Consider the following 16,171-nt stretch of genomic DNA (forward strand, 5'->3'; position numbering starts at 1 on the left):
GAGAGATCATTGGAAGCATGGCAATGGGTTGGGTTAGATAGAGGATGCATTTGAAGCTACCATTAAGCCGGTGATTGATAATGCCCGCAGACCCGTTCTGCCCCATCGCGTCCATCCGATCAAGGTCTCTCTCTCTGGATTATACCGATCTCGCAAAAAACGAAAAGCGCGTGGCGGTTGTGGCGCGTAACAACGCGAAATCACAGGTAAAAAACGAAAGAAAACTGCATCCAGTGCACTGTCGCCGGCATTCCTCTTACGATTCTGTATACACCTGCGTCTATTCTAACGAGAAATACTGATTAACCCCTTGTTCTACCATCTTCTTTTCCTCATTTTAATGATTACACCGGGTGAATACAGTACGCTCCTCTACTTCTGCTTGCAAAAAAGGAAATATTTTATTTTTCACGCGAATTCTTTCACAGACAAAGGAATTTTCTTGCTTTGACTTTGCGGTATAAGGGAAGGGGTAGCTTTCATCGAGAGAATAAGTCATCAGAAATTACGTGAGAGGCATTATGACCGATGCCGGGCAAGTTTCGTGTGGCACGCGAGAGATTACTTTCTAGAGCTGTCTGGCATACCATCTAGTTGGAAGGTTTCCTACGGCTCTAGGAAACATCCGGATATGATAATAAGCGATCCTCGCGCCAACGTTTTACGTCCAGCACGATTCGAACCCTGGGGGCTACGTAGCAAGTTCGCATCAACAGCTCGGTGAATCCTATTCCCCTGAAGTCGCTGTCACGACCACCGTGGAACGACGTCTCTGTTCCGTGGTACGTCTTTTATATATCCCTAATACCTTTCCAACATTCTCGGTATTTACGTTCGTCTCGTATACCGGGTAGATTAGGTCAGGTTGTTGGGTTAAGTTGCCGATCAGTTTTTAACCCATAAAAGAAAAGAGAATTAAATAAATTGCGCTTATTATTAAGTTCCATTGAAAATATTCGCTCTTCAAAGTCACATTTAAAATGCTAAACCTCGGCATAATGGTGCACGAATAAACATCCCGACAAACCGGTGTACCCGTATAATTATAAAAAAAAAAAGAAGTAAATGCGATAGAGTAGGGATAGTGGTCGCGAGAGCATCTTCACGTAGCGAACCGTTCGATTGCGCAAATATCTCGGAGCTTCGGTAGAAGAAATTAGCATAATGCCGGGAAGCATTAGGCTCGCGAGCGCAAATTGTGCGGTGGGCATCGTCTCAAAGAAACACACTAGGAAATAAGAAACGAGATAGAAGGTGGAACGAGCGGGAAAAAAGGGAAGAGGACGAAACCGAGAGTACATCGTTTATTTTTCTATATGAAAAGTCACCAGAGTGGTTGGCAGAAAACGTCACGGTCTGCTCGTCCGCGATCCGAGTATACTGCTAACTGCTAATCGTTACCGTACGCAATGCGAAATCTAATGTTTGCGCTTCTGATTTTCGTCTCGTTATCACCGTCACCGGGCAATTTATTAGGAAAACTTATATTCATCGAAGGAATTTGTCTGATTTCAATTACTTCGTCCTGGGAATCGAGCAGCTAGAACGTATCCACGTAATCCTGTTTATGGTAATCAACGTCAGAGTAAATTAATCGATTAAAAGGAACACGGGAAACGCGATTACTCTTCGTCGAAATTGAAAGCAGAGAGCCAAGAATACTTTGACCATTTCTGGAAGATACGAATGATACCGATACCGATTCTCGCAGTTATAGTAAAAATTTCTGAATTCTTTTATCGCGTGGGCTCCCTTGAAATAACGCGTTCACGTTGTGAAAATGATGCCGCTCATCTTAATAATGATACTTGATCGACGATACGGCGTTGAATCGGAAGGGAGCGAGTGGAAATCGAGCTCGTTACGGGATGACGACACATCGCGAGTATCCATCGAAAGTCCATTCCATCTGAACGTGAAAGTGTTGCAAGAAAAGCAGGTTATTACTGGTAGTTACAGGTGGTTACAGGTAGTTGAAGCACCGCCGGCTCTCCTTCGCACTTCCTAAAGGCCGTTCCCCGGCCTACAACCACCGTCCACGACCGCACTCGTCCACACTCTTTCCACGTGTGCTTACTCCTTCCTTTCCCGTGACGCAATATATCGTGTCTTTCAAAGCAATTCCTGTGGTTCGGAGCCAATATCAACAGAGAAGGTATACGTTTTCGTGGTGTAACTGACCTGTCTCGAAGAAACATTAGTTGCGCCGCGGCGACCGCAGAGACCCGTGCATTTCGTTCCTTTCTTTTCTTTTCTTTTCTTTTCCTTTCTTTCCTTTTTTTCTTTCCCCCTTTATTTTCTCGTTTCGTTACCCCTTTGCAATCGGAATGCCAGCCGACCAGCTGCAACGAAAGTAAATGCGCCGGGGAAGACATTGAATTAGCGCGATATATCGTGCACACGGTTTATCTCCCTGTGGCTCTCCTGACCGGCGGACAAATTCTTTGATAGACTGTGCACACCGTACGCCGCGTCGTGTAAAATTACCGTGTTTGTCCACTTTACGATTCTACTACAATGAAAATTTATCCTTTCGAATGTTTCTTGAGACTTTCAACCCTTACCCGGACAATCGGATACAAATGTCCTCATTTACATATCTGAAGATGAAAATTTTACACAGTTCCGGTTCGGATTTTAAACTAAACATTCTAAAACCCTGTTCATTCTATTTTTCATACATGGATAATTCACCGAACGATGGTTAAATATTGCTGTTTCGAAATCGACCATTTAACGTACACACACACACACACACACACACGGAAGAAGCTGATAAATTACTTTTCCAAGCGGTGAAAAATCTTTCGAAGACCAATCTAATTCGCGAGCAACCATTCTAGCTAGTTCATTATCCGCTCGATATTCCCAGAATTAATCACGACTGCTTCATTAATCATACACCCGACGATATCGGCGGGAACCGTTTCGAATTAACCTAAGCCGCACGATGTAACCTGTCTCTAATTCAGGAACGCTTGTACAGGAACACTTTCTCCCACGGCGAAAAGGAGCGACACTTAAACTCCTCCGATCTCCTTGGATCGGACATCGTAATCCTTTCTTACGAAATAATCATCGAATACTGATTTAAAAATTCTCGGGTCTGGTATAAAGATTGAATCGGGAGGGGAATCAGTCGCGACTATTAAACGGCAAATCTGAATCTCATTGCACGGTCTTTGCCGAACGGGGCGGAGGGACCGAGGGGCAATTATGGAAGCATGAATATTTATGGAAACTCGTGTATACCGTGTAATCTTTATGAGACAACGGCCGCAGGATGTCGCCTGGTATATCGCGATGGCTCACGGTTCACTTTGTCGGTGCGCACTCGCCGAACTCAATTACCCCGAGCAAGGGGGAGATCTCCGGGTGAAACTACGCGGTCGAAGGAACGATCGATCCTCCGGTTAAGTGGCTACCTCGGCCCCGATATCTATTCGCTGACAAAAGGACGCGCGATCTACACACAGTCGGGGAAATACAATCTTACATATGGCTGAACGGAGGCGCGTGGCTTTTTACGATAATTAACGTGAACCTGAGATCCGAGGATCGTGTAGGACGGCACGGATTCTCCTGGTTGCCATGCAACGTACACGTTTTAATGATAATTGAGACATCGGTTGTTAATTCATTTTTTTCTCCGATGAATGCTTTCAATGCTAAACCGAGGTTTAGAAAAAAAGACAAACGATTTGCAAATATTTGAGAATCGTTAAAAAATGAAAGGTACGAATAGCAAAGAGAGCCGAGTAATGTTCAAGAAATGGCGAAGGTCAATGGCCGTCACTTTTCTATTTTAAATATACCTGGTAACGTAATATCGCTTTTCCGTGGAAATAAAGCGTACCAGGTTATTGTTAAGTACAGCGCGGCTAGGCATGCTCCTCAATTACTTAGCGAGACACAATTGCAATGCTATTGTTACGTCTGCTTACGCGCTAATTGGCACAGACACGTAACGTGATTCGTTTTACTAATTAACAGAGTGGTGTAAGGTTGATCGTCTACTCGCAGGCTCATTCAATTTGCGTCATTCAGAACTAAAGAAGCGTTACAGTGTAGGAAATAAGAAAATTGACTGATTTCGTAGTACTCGAGTGATTTTCCTTCTTCTCTGTCCGTTTCTTCTATTTCTTTAAATATCCCTCTATTATGTAATTACGCGCGTCGTCTGATATTATTTTTTCTTCTATTCTCAAAGTTCCAGCTGTTCAGAAATACAGAATTCTGAAGCGTATATCGCGAAATTGTTTCCTGGAAATCTTCGTAGGACATTCGAGCAAGCTTCGGCTTTAATACGCGTATCGTATACGCGAATGCTTCTGCTCGTAAAATAAACTAGGACAACAACTTACCTGCGGTTACTGCGTGCACGTGTTTGCTGGATGCTAAAGATGTATGAAAGGCATTATTGCAAACTCGCCTCTTGCCATTGCGCCGAGTTCTTTCTCATTTTCTCGCTCGAACCAATTTATGCTCAACTGCAGAGATTAACTGGTTGGAAAACTGCTGCGAAATAAATGAACATCGAGAAATAAAAACGAAGAATAAAAGAAAAAAGAAGAAATAATTTTGATGCAAATAGTTACTTCCAGTTCGTTAAATTTATCTATCTAGATTGAAAAAATATTTTAACGAATAATATCTGGTGATAAATTATTCATCGACAGACTGAGAAATCATTTGTAATTACAAGAGAAAAAAAGCAAGGCTCGAAAGGTTTTACAAAGAGAAAAAGGAGCTTTAATTTATCTCGTGATAGTGCAAAATCTTTCCATAAATTCTTGTCTATTAAAGGAGCGAAGGTTTAGAGCAAAGAAGAGTTCTCCCATGTGCGCAACCCTATCATTGATTAAACGTGAATGATAATTCTGAATTATCCCCCCCACCCATTTCGTTTCAAAAACCGTGTACCTCGCACCTATCATCTCCATAGCTGCCCTACGTGTACCTTCTATGCACAACGCGTTATTGTTCCCATGAATCGCACGTTGGTCGAGCATCGATACAGGATACGCTTCGTAGCCAATTATTATTGCCATTTAGATAAGGAACGCAGTTAGTTAAGCCTAGAGACCCTCTAACGATCATCGCTTGCACCTTTTTGCATGGGATCCAGAGGTGCATTCTATTTTTATAACACGAATCTACAGTGAACGTTGCGGTGAAAAATGAAAGAGAAAGATTACACAGAATTTCAGATGGATATCGAAATTTTTTTATTGAAAATTTACAGTTTCTTAACAGGAACGATTGCTTAAATTCGAATTGATCTCGGTGGAGAGAAATTGAGAAACTCCGGACGATCCTTGTCTATCCCCTTTTCATCTGGTCTTTGTTTTCCGTGTCCTCGAAAATTGCGAACTCCGGGTGGCCAGTGACCGTAGAGCAGGACGTCGTATCGTTCGCAAGGATCTACGATGCTAGGATGCAAATGGGCTGCGCGAGAGGCAGCGAGCAACGAGTCGCCGCTTTGAATCTTAATAAGAATTCGCTTTCTGGTCTCGTTGATTACGGGATTAACCGAGAATCCGACGGACGAAAGTTTAGCTGTTTCTCACAGTTCGGTAGAAACCGTGATCCGAAAGCGCACGAGGCAATCTTCTCCGCAAACCTAATTCAATCTAATCGCCGACACCTCCTGGATGTTACGACATCGAAAGCATCGCTTCGAAAGATGAGTACCCCGCTACCGAGCGGAGAGAGGAGGTCCCTTGACGAATACGTGGCAATCAAAGGAATCGTTACGCGATTTAACGATTACGTAACCAGTATCTTCCACAGTCTAATTCGCGTCTCTTTAACGTCCAGTGATTTTCAATCCCGCGGTGCACTGCATCGTACTAACTGGGACAGAGTCATTAACATAATGATGCTTATTCGAAATTCCGTTAGACGTAGAAGGATAACGAATTCCATGGAAATCACTGTAACAATTCTCGATATCATCTTGAAACGAACATCCCTTAAGGAAAAATGTCGCGTTCAATATTTTTCCACCCGGTCATGAACAGGCGACGCTATCTTGGATCGCGAAGGTGCACACAGCAGACTATGATATATCGTCAATTCGAGGAGAGCCAAATGAAGATTCTGGATCACCCAGGCTGGCGTGCATGAATGAAAGACTCGCGGCAAGATATCATCTTAACGATTCGAATCCATCACTCGATGCCAATTCTAGAATCCCTCTGCCAAGGTGATTTCGTATCAGAGCGAAACTCGCGTTTTAAAATAATCCTATACGACGAAGATCACAGCTCTCCTCGATTTGCTCGAGTTTCATCTTCGCTGTATCCATAAGCGTTTCAATCATGCGACAACATGGCGTCTCTTCCACGGAAGCTATGTATCCACTCGTATGCGGAAAGTCGATTAAAGTACGAGGAAGAGGAGGAAGATGGAAAACTTCTTACCTGTACCTACGTCTACGGTCTACGGTACACTGGCACAGGCGCGAATCACGTAGAAGCGGTCGGTGCAACGCGTATATTGCTATCTCGATAATAGAATGATCTATCTGCAACGAGCGGCAACAATAAGCGAGCAAGATATTATTCCAGCACCGGACGGACTGTATCTCGGACACGCGGGTACTTGATCTGGGAGCAAGCAGAGTATCTAACCTAACAAATAACAATACGATATTGCCTTCACGTAGCGTACAGGGGTCTCTAGGATCAGCGTCATTATGCACCAGCAACCCAGAGAGGTTTCTACACAACACCCTTGGACAACGACGGACAGATAGGCTACAAAACGTACGCCTCGGATCTTCTCTTCTACTCTCTTCCTCTTACGTTAGACTTAACCCTTTTCTCTGCTACCCGCCTTTCGTCCGAACCTCGCTGTCTCACCGGATCCAGCACGTTTTCAATACTTAATGCACCACGGATGAAGCCCCGTTCAATTACTCGCAACACGATACCACGGCTATTTATTGTGGTCTGCCGATGCTTGGATATCTCTCTTTCTCTTTCCTACCTTAGTTTCTTTTTAGACGTTGATTCGTCGCCGCCGCCGCCTTCTTCTTCTTCTTCTTCTTCTTCCTTCCCTGCCTCTTCCTGTGTCTACACTTCGATTTCTACCGTGCCATTCTTCTTTAACGCCGCTATCTGTGTACACTGAAACCATTTTACCTATTGTCCTCTGTCAGACACCTTTCTAGCGGAACTGAGACACGTTTTCTTAAAAGCTTCGCATTGATTTCATGGGGAGCCTTGATTTTCGTCATTTTCTTTTACGATTCTCAAACATCGATCACCACCGATCCACTTTGTCCATCGCGTTCGCAACCGATATTCTATAAATTTCCGGATCATGCGAAGGAAAGAGAGAGAAGCGTTTCTTCATTGCGAAGAAAGATTACCGAGGGAAGATACCGAGAAAGGTTCGAAAGACGATGCATCCCTCCGCAGCAGCGGAACGGCGTGCAACATGGCGAACGTAATGGACGATCGTTCACGGACGGCTTTCACACGATAAACAATCGATACCAACGTCCTGTTGTTAATCCAGAATTATCGTCCCGAGGCAGCCAGGGTGGAGGCTGTTATCGAGAAACCAGGAAGCAATTGGAAGCCCTTTCCTCGTCGAGAGCTATTCTTGACGCGGATCGCTATCGTCCCGTAAACTATCTTTCATTCGACCAGATCGTCCTCGTATCTTCTTCAATTCTTTTCGGATGAAATGGACGTTCTATTATTGATATACATATAACGTCATTGAGCATATCTGGGTCAGTTGGAAAATTGATTTTTCTCCCAGGCAACCGTCACACTGTACGATGGTGTGCGACCCTGTTTTCCCCTCGATGCTTGAATTATTTCGAAAAAGAAATAAAAATCGTATCGATGAGTAAGCGTGTCTCGTCGTTGAGTAAATAAACGATTTCGTTCCGCGTGATCGCTGAGGTGTCTCGTGGTGGCTGACGGTTACATCTATTCCGACGAGCGACCGCGACTCACGCCACTCTGTCTCGGCCGACATTGCAACGATCGCATCTAGATCCTCGACTAGGGTTACTGCTGTTTCGTGCCATGGAGGTAGACATTTCTACTCGATCGGTACTGCTACTCGAATAAACCAGTACCGAACGCGGACGTGACCGTTTCAAATTGGAACGTCCTTCTATCGATTCTTCACCTCCTCGAAGGCAATCCCTCCTGAACCCTCTCGGTGTAAAATTTCGAAAAACAAGCTTCGAACTACACCGGCGAACGAAGAAAAATCTGTTCGTAAGGTCGCGGAAGGGATCGCGTAGTAAAACTTGAAGAGAACAATGAGGAAGGGATCGAAAGGGTAGTAGTACTCTTCCGGTAGGTGGGGCCAGAAACGAATGCAGATTAAAAGCGAAAGGAAGAAGACGTAGTCGAGCGAATGCGTGCCTCGCGGGGGTAGACGTCTCCTGACGTCTTTTTCAACGTTCGCACGAGAGAAGAAGAAGATACGTGCCGTGGAGAGCAGCGAATCGTTCCTGTCTTCTTCTTCTTCTTCTTCTTCTTCTTCTCGATCTTCCACGGCACGATGATGATTTCTCACAGTCTGTTACACGGACGGACGCCGGTGGATCGTTTATACACCGGGCCCGATGTACATGCCGCAATAACAATAACAACGAAGAGCAGGGAACATCAACTTCTGAACTGCCGGGGAAGAGTTTTAAACGGTCGCTACACCGAGGCTGGGCGAGATAGATAAGGGGTTAAAAGGTTCAACCGTGAGATTGCGAGATTCTCGAAATAGTTGTACTATTAACGAATCCTCGCACGCCTCGTGGATAAAACCGTGCGAAAACATCCGCTCGCCTCTTACCGGTGAACTATCCACCTGTTTTATGGTTCGTCACCACCATTAGCGGACTATTGGAAGTACTTTGATTAATTAACACTCGCACGATGAAGGACGTTCACCTTTTTTGCTCGTCAAACTTTACAACTGCGATCTCTTCCTTTCTCTCTATCGCCAGTTTCCATAGGGAAGCTTACGGTAATGGATACCGGTGGTTCTTCTCGAACCAAGAAAAACGCGGTGACCGACGACAAACCAGAAGCAAAGAAGCGCTGTTTTGGTGAAATTCCGTTAGGAATTATAGCCTGAGAAAGATCCTTCCGTGTAGCCGGTAACACGTATACCACAAACTGATCCAACTTATCCGGCAGCCTCGAACCAGATCGTTCTACCCACGCGTATGGAAAGCAGAAGGTATCAATGAGAATACCTGGTTGCAATTCCCGGAACGATCAACGCCCGATAACTCTTAGCCCCGAAGACCTAAACAATGCCGGATATTCGTATCACTTGGTAGGATAGTAGATAACCTTTCCCTCTTTGTTTACCATCCACTTTTCACCTCTCGTTTTCCTTCTTTCTTCCATCGCTTTCCTGTTGCCACGGGGAGTTGCCGACAAGACGGTCGTCGATTGCAATTTGCCGATACGATTCTGCCTGCCGCGTTCACCTCCGTGTTTCCTCCATTTCTCTCTTTCATCTCCTCTAACTCTCCTCGTCCAACCTGCTCGCTCTTCCCACCCATCCTCTTTGTTTTCTATGTAATTATCTATATCTTGTTCGAGTTCGGTCGGCTTAAAATCCCCGCGTCAAGGTTAGTCGGTTTGCGCTAGCTGGTACCTTGAAGATGCATCTTTTCTCCGCAAAGTATCGCAAACCTTATACTGCGATTAGATGCGCTTCTGGCTGATCTTGAACTTTCGCCAATGGTCCCCTGATAACTCGATCCACTGACACTATTAACCATTAATCCAGACCCTGCGTCGAGTACTCGGTGACTAGCGAAGAAAAATGATATTCTTTCTGTTCGTTCAGTTTGCGAACTTCACTGTAACTTATCATCCGTATCCTGTCGAAGCTCACAAAGCTTCCTTTGAACAATAAAAGTAGGCAAGAGAGTCATCTCATCTGTAAAGGTATCAAGCATGGATTAGGATGCAGCTTGTCACTGTGAAAATCACGCAGCGTGACGGTTCACAATGGATCGTTTTCTCGAGTGGACACAGCCCGATCAGGAGTTTGAATTTTTTTACAATTCCTCGATACTTGACGACGTAGGGTGACGAAGGAACTTGCCTCGATGTCTTAACAATTGCACCGTTTGTGCACCGTTGTTGCACATCGGTGCATCGTGTACCGGCGATCTTAAATTCGCGGCGAGACAACGGGCTCTTAGAATTTCTTTTTCCGGTCAAGTTAAAATCGTCCCGGTAAGAGAATAAGCTGAACATCGTAATGCTTGAGAAGTTTATCCGCGATGAAACGGATGAAAATTCGAAACGAGCACCAAAGCGATTGCTACCAATGTTTTTATGCACATTTATACACCATGACACGGGAGAAATCATTCTTCGTCGTATCCCCTTACAATCGTAAAGGGAATAATAAAAATGAAAAAAATAAATAAATAAATAAATAAAAAATTGGAGAAGTTGGATGGTTCATCTGCTCACAATAGAAAGCAATATAGGCATCCGGTAATGCGTGCAGAAATGCGGCGCGAGTGAACGACTCCGCCTTGCAATATTAAAATGAGTATCCAAATGAGTCGACAGTCTGTGTCGGGCATTGCCAATATTAATTTACCCGATGATGCGTCACAAATCGTTTTCGTGAGAGAAGACAAGGATACCCGGACAGAAGAAGTGTCGTGCGAGTTTGCAAATAGGTTGTAATCAGCAGCCGGTTATTCAGGAGGAGGACGCTGGCGGAATCTCGTCACGATGAGAATAATTAATATTCATCGACATCGGTCAGGTACCGACCAAGGCGGTTTTATCTACTTCAAAGTTTCATCGCTTCTGTTATCAATTTTCTCTTTATTTCATGCCTTTTCATCTTGTCTCGTTCTCACCGACATCGAAGAAAATGGAAGATTCTTCTTTCCCTTCCAATCGCACAGCCATCTTTCTTCTTCAACCTCTCCGAGAGTAATCGCTAAAATCTAATAATCTTAATCGTCCGTTTGATCCCACCGTGCGTCGTCGTTTGATGTAAAACCGAAACCGTTGCTCCATAAACATACGATCGTTTCATTCCACCACTCACCGTTCGCCTATTTTTCTTACGTGCTGTATGTACGTACACGAAGCTTGTAGAAGGTAACATGCACGATGAGAGCAGGGTGCCAAGCCATCCGTGGGCGTTCCGACCGATTCGCTCGGATAGTCTCGAAATGATCCGAAGAAGTTGGACTTTCCCATGGTGTGCACCGCCATTGACAGGTGGGCAAGTGTATCAAGGAGGATCCTCCAAGTATTGTTATTGCAAAGAAAGTAAACCGCACACCACCGCCACCCTCCCGTCGGAGTTGGGACCTTCGATTATTAATGGCAGCGATGGTGGTCGCTCGTCCGTGCAACACGGCCGCAGAAGTGTGCATCCGGTTTTCTACCGGCGTGCTCGTTCTTCTCTACAGCCTCCTAGAAACCTCGTGCTCGTGTTGCCACCATGCTGCAACACCGGAGCGGACGACCTTGCGCCGCCCGTAAGAACAAGAACCTTACAAACGCGCATCATGCTTGAAGGGATCTTATCCCTCGTTTCTTTCCTTTCCAAATTTTTCTTCCTTTTTTCCCTCTTTCTCGATCAACAATGTTTCGCCAAATCGACAGACAAAGTGTAAAATTGGCTCGGTATCCTCAGTCGGGTTATCACTTCCGCGGTAGAATTATTTTTTTTTTTTTTCGAATCAAACTTTCAATCGCGATTTCAATCATCCGTCTAGAGCTTCAAGTTCTATCAAATCGTATTTAACTTTACTTGGAAGAAAAAAAATTAAACTATCTGCTTCTATAAAAACCGATTTGTTCAGCTAAACCGATAATACGTCGTTTAAAATAATAGCCGTAGGAAAGAGGCTGAGTAGCGGTTCAAGTCCAGCGTCTGAGAGCAAGGATAAACGTAAGGAAGAGGGATGGTGTTTTTCCGATTCGCATACTACAAGATCGACCGCATCCCATTTTCTCTGTCTACGATATCAAAGATTGACGCTTCTTGCATCGCGTCTCGCAAGTTTTTTCCTGCCCTTCTTTCGGTTTCCTACCTTGCCCTGTGGTTTTTACTGGTCTGTTTGGCCAACGGTTACACGTGTGCTGCAAGTGGAAGCGCAAAACCAGAGAGAAGGACGGAACCGATACCCATTACGCGCGTGGTTCGTTTATTTTGCGGCTTTGCGCGTTACAGATCTTACTATAATATTCCTTTGTACTTACAGCAGGCGGGATGCCCTTTCATTATACTTTTTATCGCGTCTGGTTCTTCTTTCTTCTATTCTCGTCTCGCGTTCGATTCCCTTTAAAACCCCCTTCAGTTTCGTTTCGCGATACCGTACCCTATATTCTTGCGGCTCAGATTCAAACGCGAGCCGGATAGTTTCAATCTGCGTACATTCCGTTTAAGATGAACAGTTTTTGCTGATCGGTTCGATTTACGCTTAGTTGTATCTTGCTTGGGAAACGTTTCGACGGATGGAAAAGAAGAGGAAAAGAAAAGATTGGACATAGATGCCGATCGGTTCGTTATAAAACCCTCGTGTTCCCTGGGAATCGGCGCCAAAGGGCGGGATGCTTAATTGGGAGAGTTTACGCGGTGATTTCGAGCCCCACTTCGTTTGCTCGTTATCGATGATGAGAATCTTGTAGATGTTAATGTCGATTTTACTGTATCAGTCCGAAGCATGAGAAGCATGGTTACTCGTAAGGGATAAACGATTCTTTACCAATGCTTCTTTGCTAATTATCTTGTTTGCCACAGAGAAGTTCGATAGTTAACAAGCTTCTTTTTCCAATAGTATTTTAACCGAATTCATCCTGGATGGATTATAATTTTCAACTATTAACTGCACGTTGCTAATTATTTGTGATAATTGGAAAAAAATCGAGGATAACAGACATTAGCAACTAAATTTTTTGCTAAATTTCTTTTAATATTTTGTATAATATCAAGGCCGTATTCTTTTAAACACGATAATTAGTATGTATAATATACTAATCAGTTAAAAAATCTTTCTTCTAAAACTTGCAGTCTAAAACTAAAAAATTAAAAATCTTTCAAGTAGGAATTGTTTGAATCGCCACCAAAATTGATCTGATTTCTTTCAGCCAAGATAAATGAAAACTAGCGCGCGGTATTCAGCGATGCACCTGCATCCGATGGTGCATGCTAACAGAAGTTGGCACAGCGGCCGGTGCATTCCGAGCGCGGACGGTGCGAAGGACCGCGAGGTACGATCAAGCAGCGGTGCATGCGTTATCTGGGGACCTTTCGATACGCAATATAATAACATATCGCGCGTACGCGGCCACGGCCTGTACCCACCGCATAAACTCTCAAATGACTCACAATGAATAGCCCATATCGCGGAATCATCTGCATAGTACAAGCACGGCGCGCTTCCCTCGTACTATCCATATATACGAGCAACAATATCCCGTATGCTTTCCATAACGAGTCGTGGTACGAACCGACGACGACGACGACGACGACGACGACGACGAGGATGACGATGACCAAGAGAAGAGGAAGAGCGGAAAAAAAGAAAAAGAGTAGAGGATTCTGTGGCCCGCGGCTATTGTGACCCACGCATCGCCCTGCTAACTCTTATAACACCGCTCTACACCGTTCTTCTTCTTCTTCTTCTTCTTCTTTTCCTACGTCCGTTCCGACCGACCTTCTCTTCTCTTCTCTTCTCTTCTCTTCTCTTCAGCTTCATCGAGAACGCGTTCTGCCAGGCGACTCCCTCGCAGGCACTCGCGTGGGCTGTCGAGATTGGGCTAGGTCGGTTACATGCTTACGAGTGCATCGTGCCATCCGGCTCTTCGGCACGGGCACACGCGTGCTGGCTGCACTCACACGTCTCGATCTGATCCATCCTCGATTATGCGCGCACGTGCTCCTTTATGCATATATTTACGCGTGTATATACAGGAAGAAGCATAATTGAAAGCGTCGTTTATTTCTACTAACAATATCGATCTTCGAAAAAGTTTTCCATACGAAACCCAACTGTTATTCAAAAATCACCACTTTCGTTCCTCGGCTGGTATATTTGAATTTCACCTTGTCTTACCACACTCCGCTTCGGATTAGCACGTGCGCGCAAACACTTACCATTGCACTTGCTTGCACCGAAGCGTTGCATACGTACACGCGCGTGCTGCTCCCTTGTTGCACGCATCTCTTGTACGTAACCCCCCTCTGCCCTTTTCCCAGCGAACGAGCTCGTGCCCTTTGCACGCACACGTTTCTATACACGCGTGAACGTGTTCCAACGTGTGTCATACGTGGAAAGCTGTGCACGCCAGCGCGCAGGGCCTGTTCATCCTCGGCGCATAACTCTGCAACATTAAACCGTCCGCCGTAGGTCAGCGTAGATTACGCATAAATCCAAGGGAGAGGCAATTTACGACGTCAACTGACACCCCTTTTAACCCCGTAGATTTTCTCCGCCTTTGTCCGACCGAGCAACACTTTTTGGCGGGAACTGGAAACCTATTATGGTGCGACCAGTTCGTCGCGACTAACAACCAAAGGGTGTGGCGACACTAGTCCGAATAAGACTTTTAATTAACGAAAGAACAATACAACGTGATTTATTTAAATAAAGAATTTATTTCGATTCAATTGTACATCTTAATACTAGATTTCGCAATTTCAAAGATAACGTAGCTGGACTACCAGCTAGGGAAGCAAAGTACATTCTCCTTGTTGAAAATTACGCTTCTTTGCCAAGATACGTTTCCTTGGAACAGAAACACGGATAGAATGTATCGTAGCGGGTGTTTTCTAGGGTATCGATGAATAAACAGCAGAGTTGCGATAAAACGCCCGAAGCCAGTCGGTTCTCGACGCGTTATGCATGCGAGAGAAGAAGGGTAAATGACGGAGGTGGCAGCGTTGATGATGGTGGTGATGCAAAACACGATAATAATAATGACGACGTAGAAGTCGTCGGGAATGAAACGGACACGCGTCTACCCGAGTTTCTTTTCAAGCTTCGCTCCGTCCACTCGACGCTCTCTTGCGATCTCAACTAGCTCGAACAACGATCATCGTTCCCTTTAAACTAGTTTCACGTACCATCGTTTATCCTTATTTAATCCCTTAGCATTTGACTAGAACCGATGGACCGATCGGATGGATCGCAGAAACAAAACTCGAACCCCTCCAGCTACCAATACGCGAATCAAGTTATACCACCCACGTAATTCATCTCCGATCCGATTACCTTCGCAATGGCTTCTATTTGCTGTTCCCCAACTGGCTGCTGCATCCTGGATCTTAATGCACCGGACTATCTCTGTTACCACTTTTCCTCCCTGTCTAATGAATCATCCTTAATCCCCGTTCCGGCGCATAGATTCAGACAGGTTGATTCTGAAAAATATTTTCAAATACAAACAATAAATAATTGTACGATATACTACCAGCTGTGTACGCTCGAGACGCTTCGTTGTAAATACGAATTCTTGTACATCGGTATATTTTTCATGGGTTCGCAGGAGGAGTACAGCCAACGTAGACGCTTATCCACTCCCAGCGGCAGTCCCAGTCCGCCCAGGCCGACCAGGCTGTCAAGATCCACCGGTACACTCACCAGAGACGAGGATTCCTTTCGCGAGTCGAGCAACACCCTCACCAGGGAGAATCAGGGACAGGAAGCTGAACGGAAGGGCTGGTTCAAGTCCTTGTCCAGGAAGAACAAACCGAGCATCAAAGTAAGTCAGTTTTTTAATTAAACATAAATATCTTACAGCAATTTAAAGGAAAATTTGAAAGGAGGATATAAATGGTTGGAAGTTCTTTAACAAATCCTCCGGTATCATAAATTCGAGGAGAAAAGGTGTATTTTGTTCGCGTGGATGAGAAAAATGACGAGTATCCTCGTTGGTTTCGAACCGTGGCGCCTTCGTGAGTCATGATACTCTTCAGCCTATCGACTTATCCGATAGATCATCGTCCACGGTGAGATTCACGCGCACGCAATCATCTGTGGCCGGGCTTGTATCGAGGAACGGGCACGATCGGAATCGAACTCTGACAGAGATTATTCGAGGTTCGACGATGGTTAAGCTAGGCAGCCTGCCTGATCGGCACTTAATCTCGCGATTAAATTAAACCACAGAGCGCGGAGTTAGTTAAGCATTTAATC

General features: G+C 44.9%; 1 protein-coding gene across 3 annotated transcripts in view; it reads left to right on the plus strand.

The window, feature by feature from the left end:
* Positions 1-16,171, plus strand: part of LOC114873768 — an 81,346-nt gene that overhangs the window by 62,660 nt on the left and 2,515 nt on the right. For all 3 annotated transcript variants that reach the window (XM_029182425.2, XM_029182423.2, XM_029182424.2), the window contains exon 4: positions 15,522-15,737. In XM_029182425.2, the coding sequence (XP_029038258.2) occupies positions 15,522-15,737 (216 nt within the window). The remainder of the gene's footprint in view (positions 1-15,521; positions 15,738-16,171) is intronic.

Source organism: Osmia bicornis, chromosome 11, assembly GCF_907164935.1.
Source record: "Osmia bicornis bicornis chromosome 11, iOsmBic2.1, whole genome shotgun sequence".
NCBI classification, from domain to species: domain Eukaryota; kingdom Metazoa; phylum Arthropoda; class Insecta; order Hymenoptera; family Megachilidae; genus Osmia; species Osmia bicornis.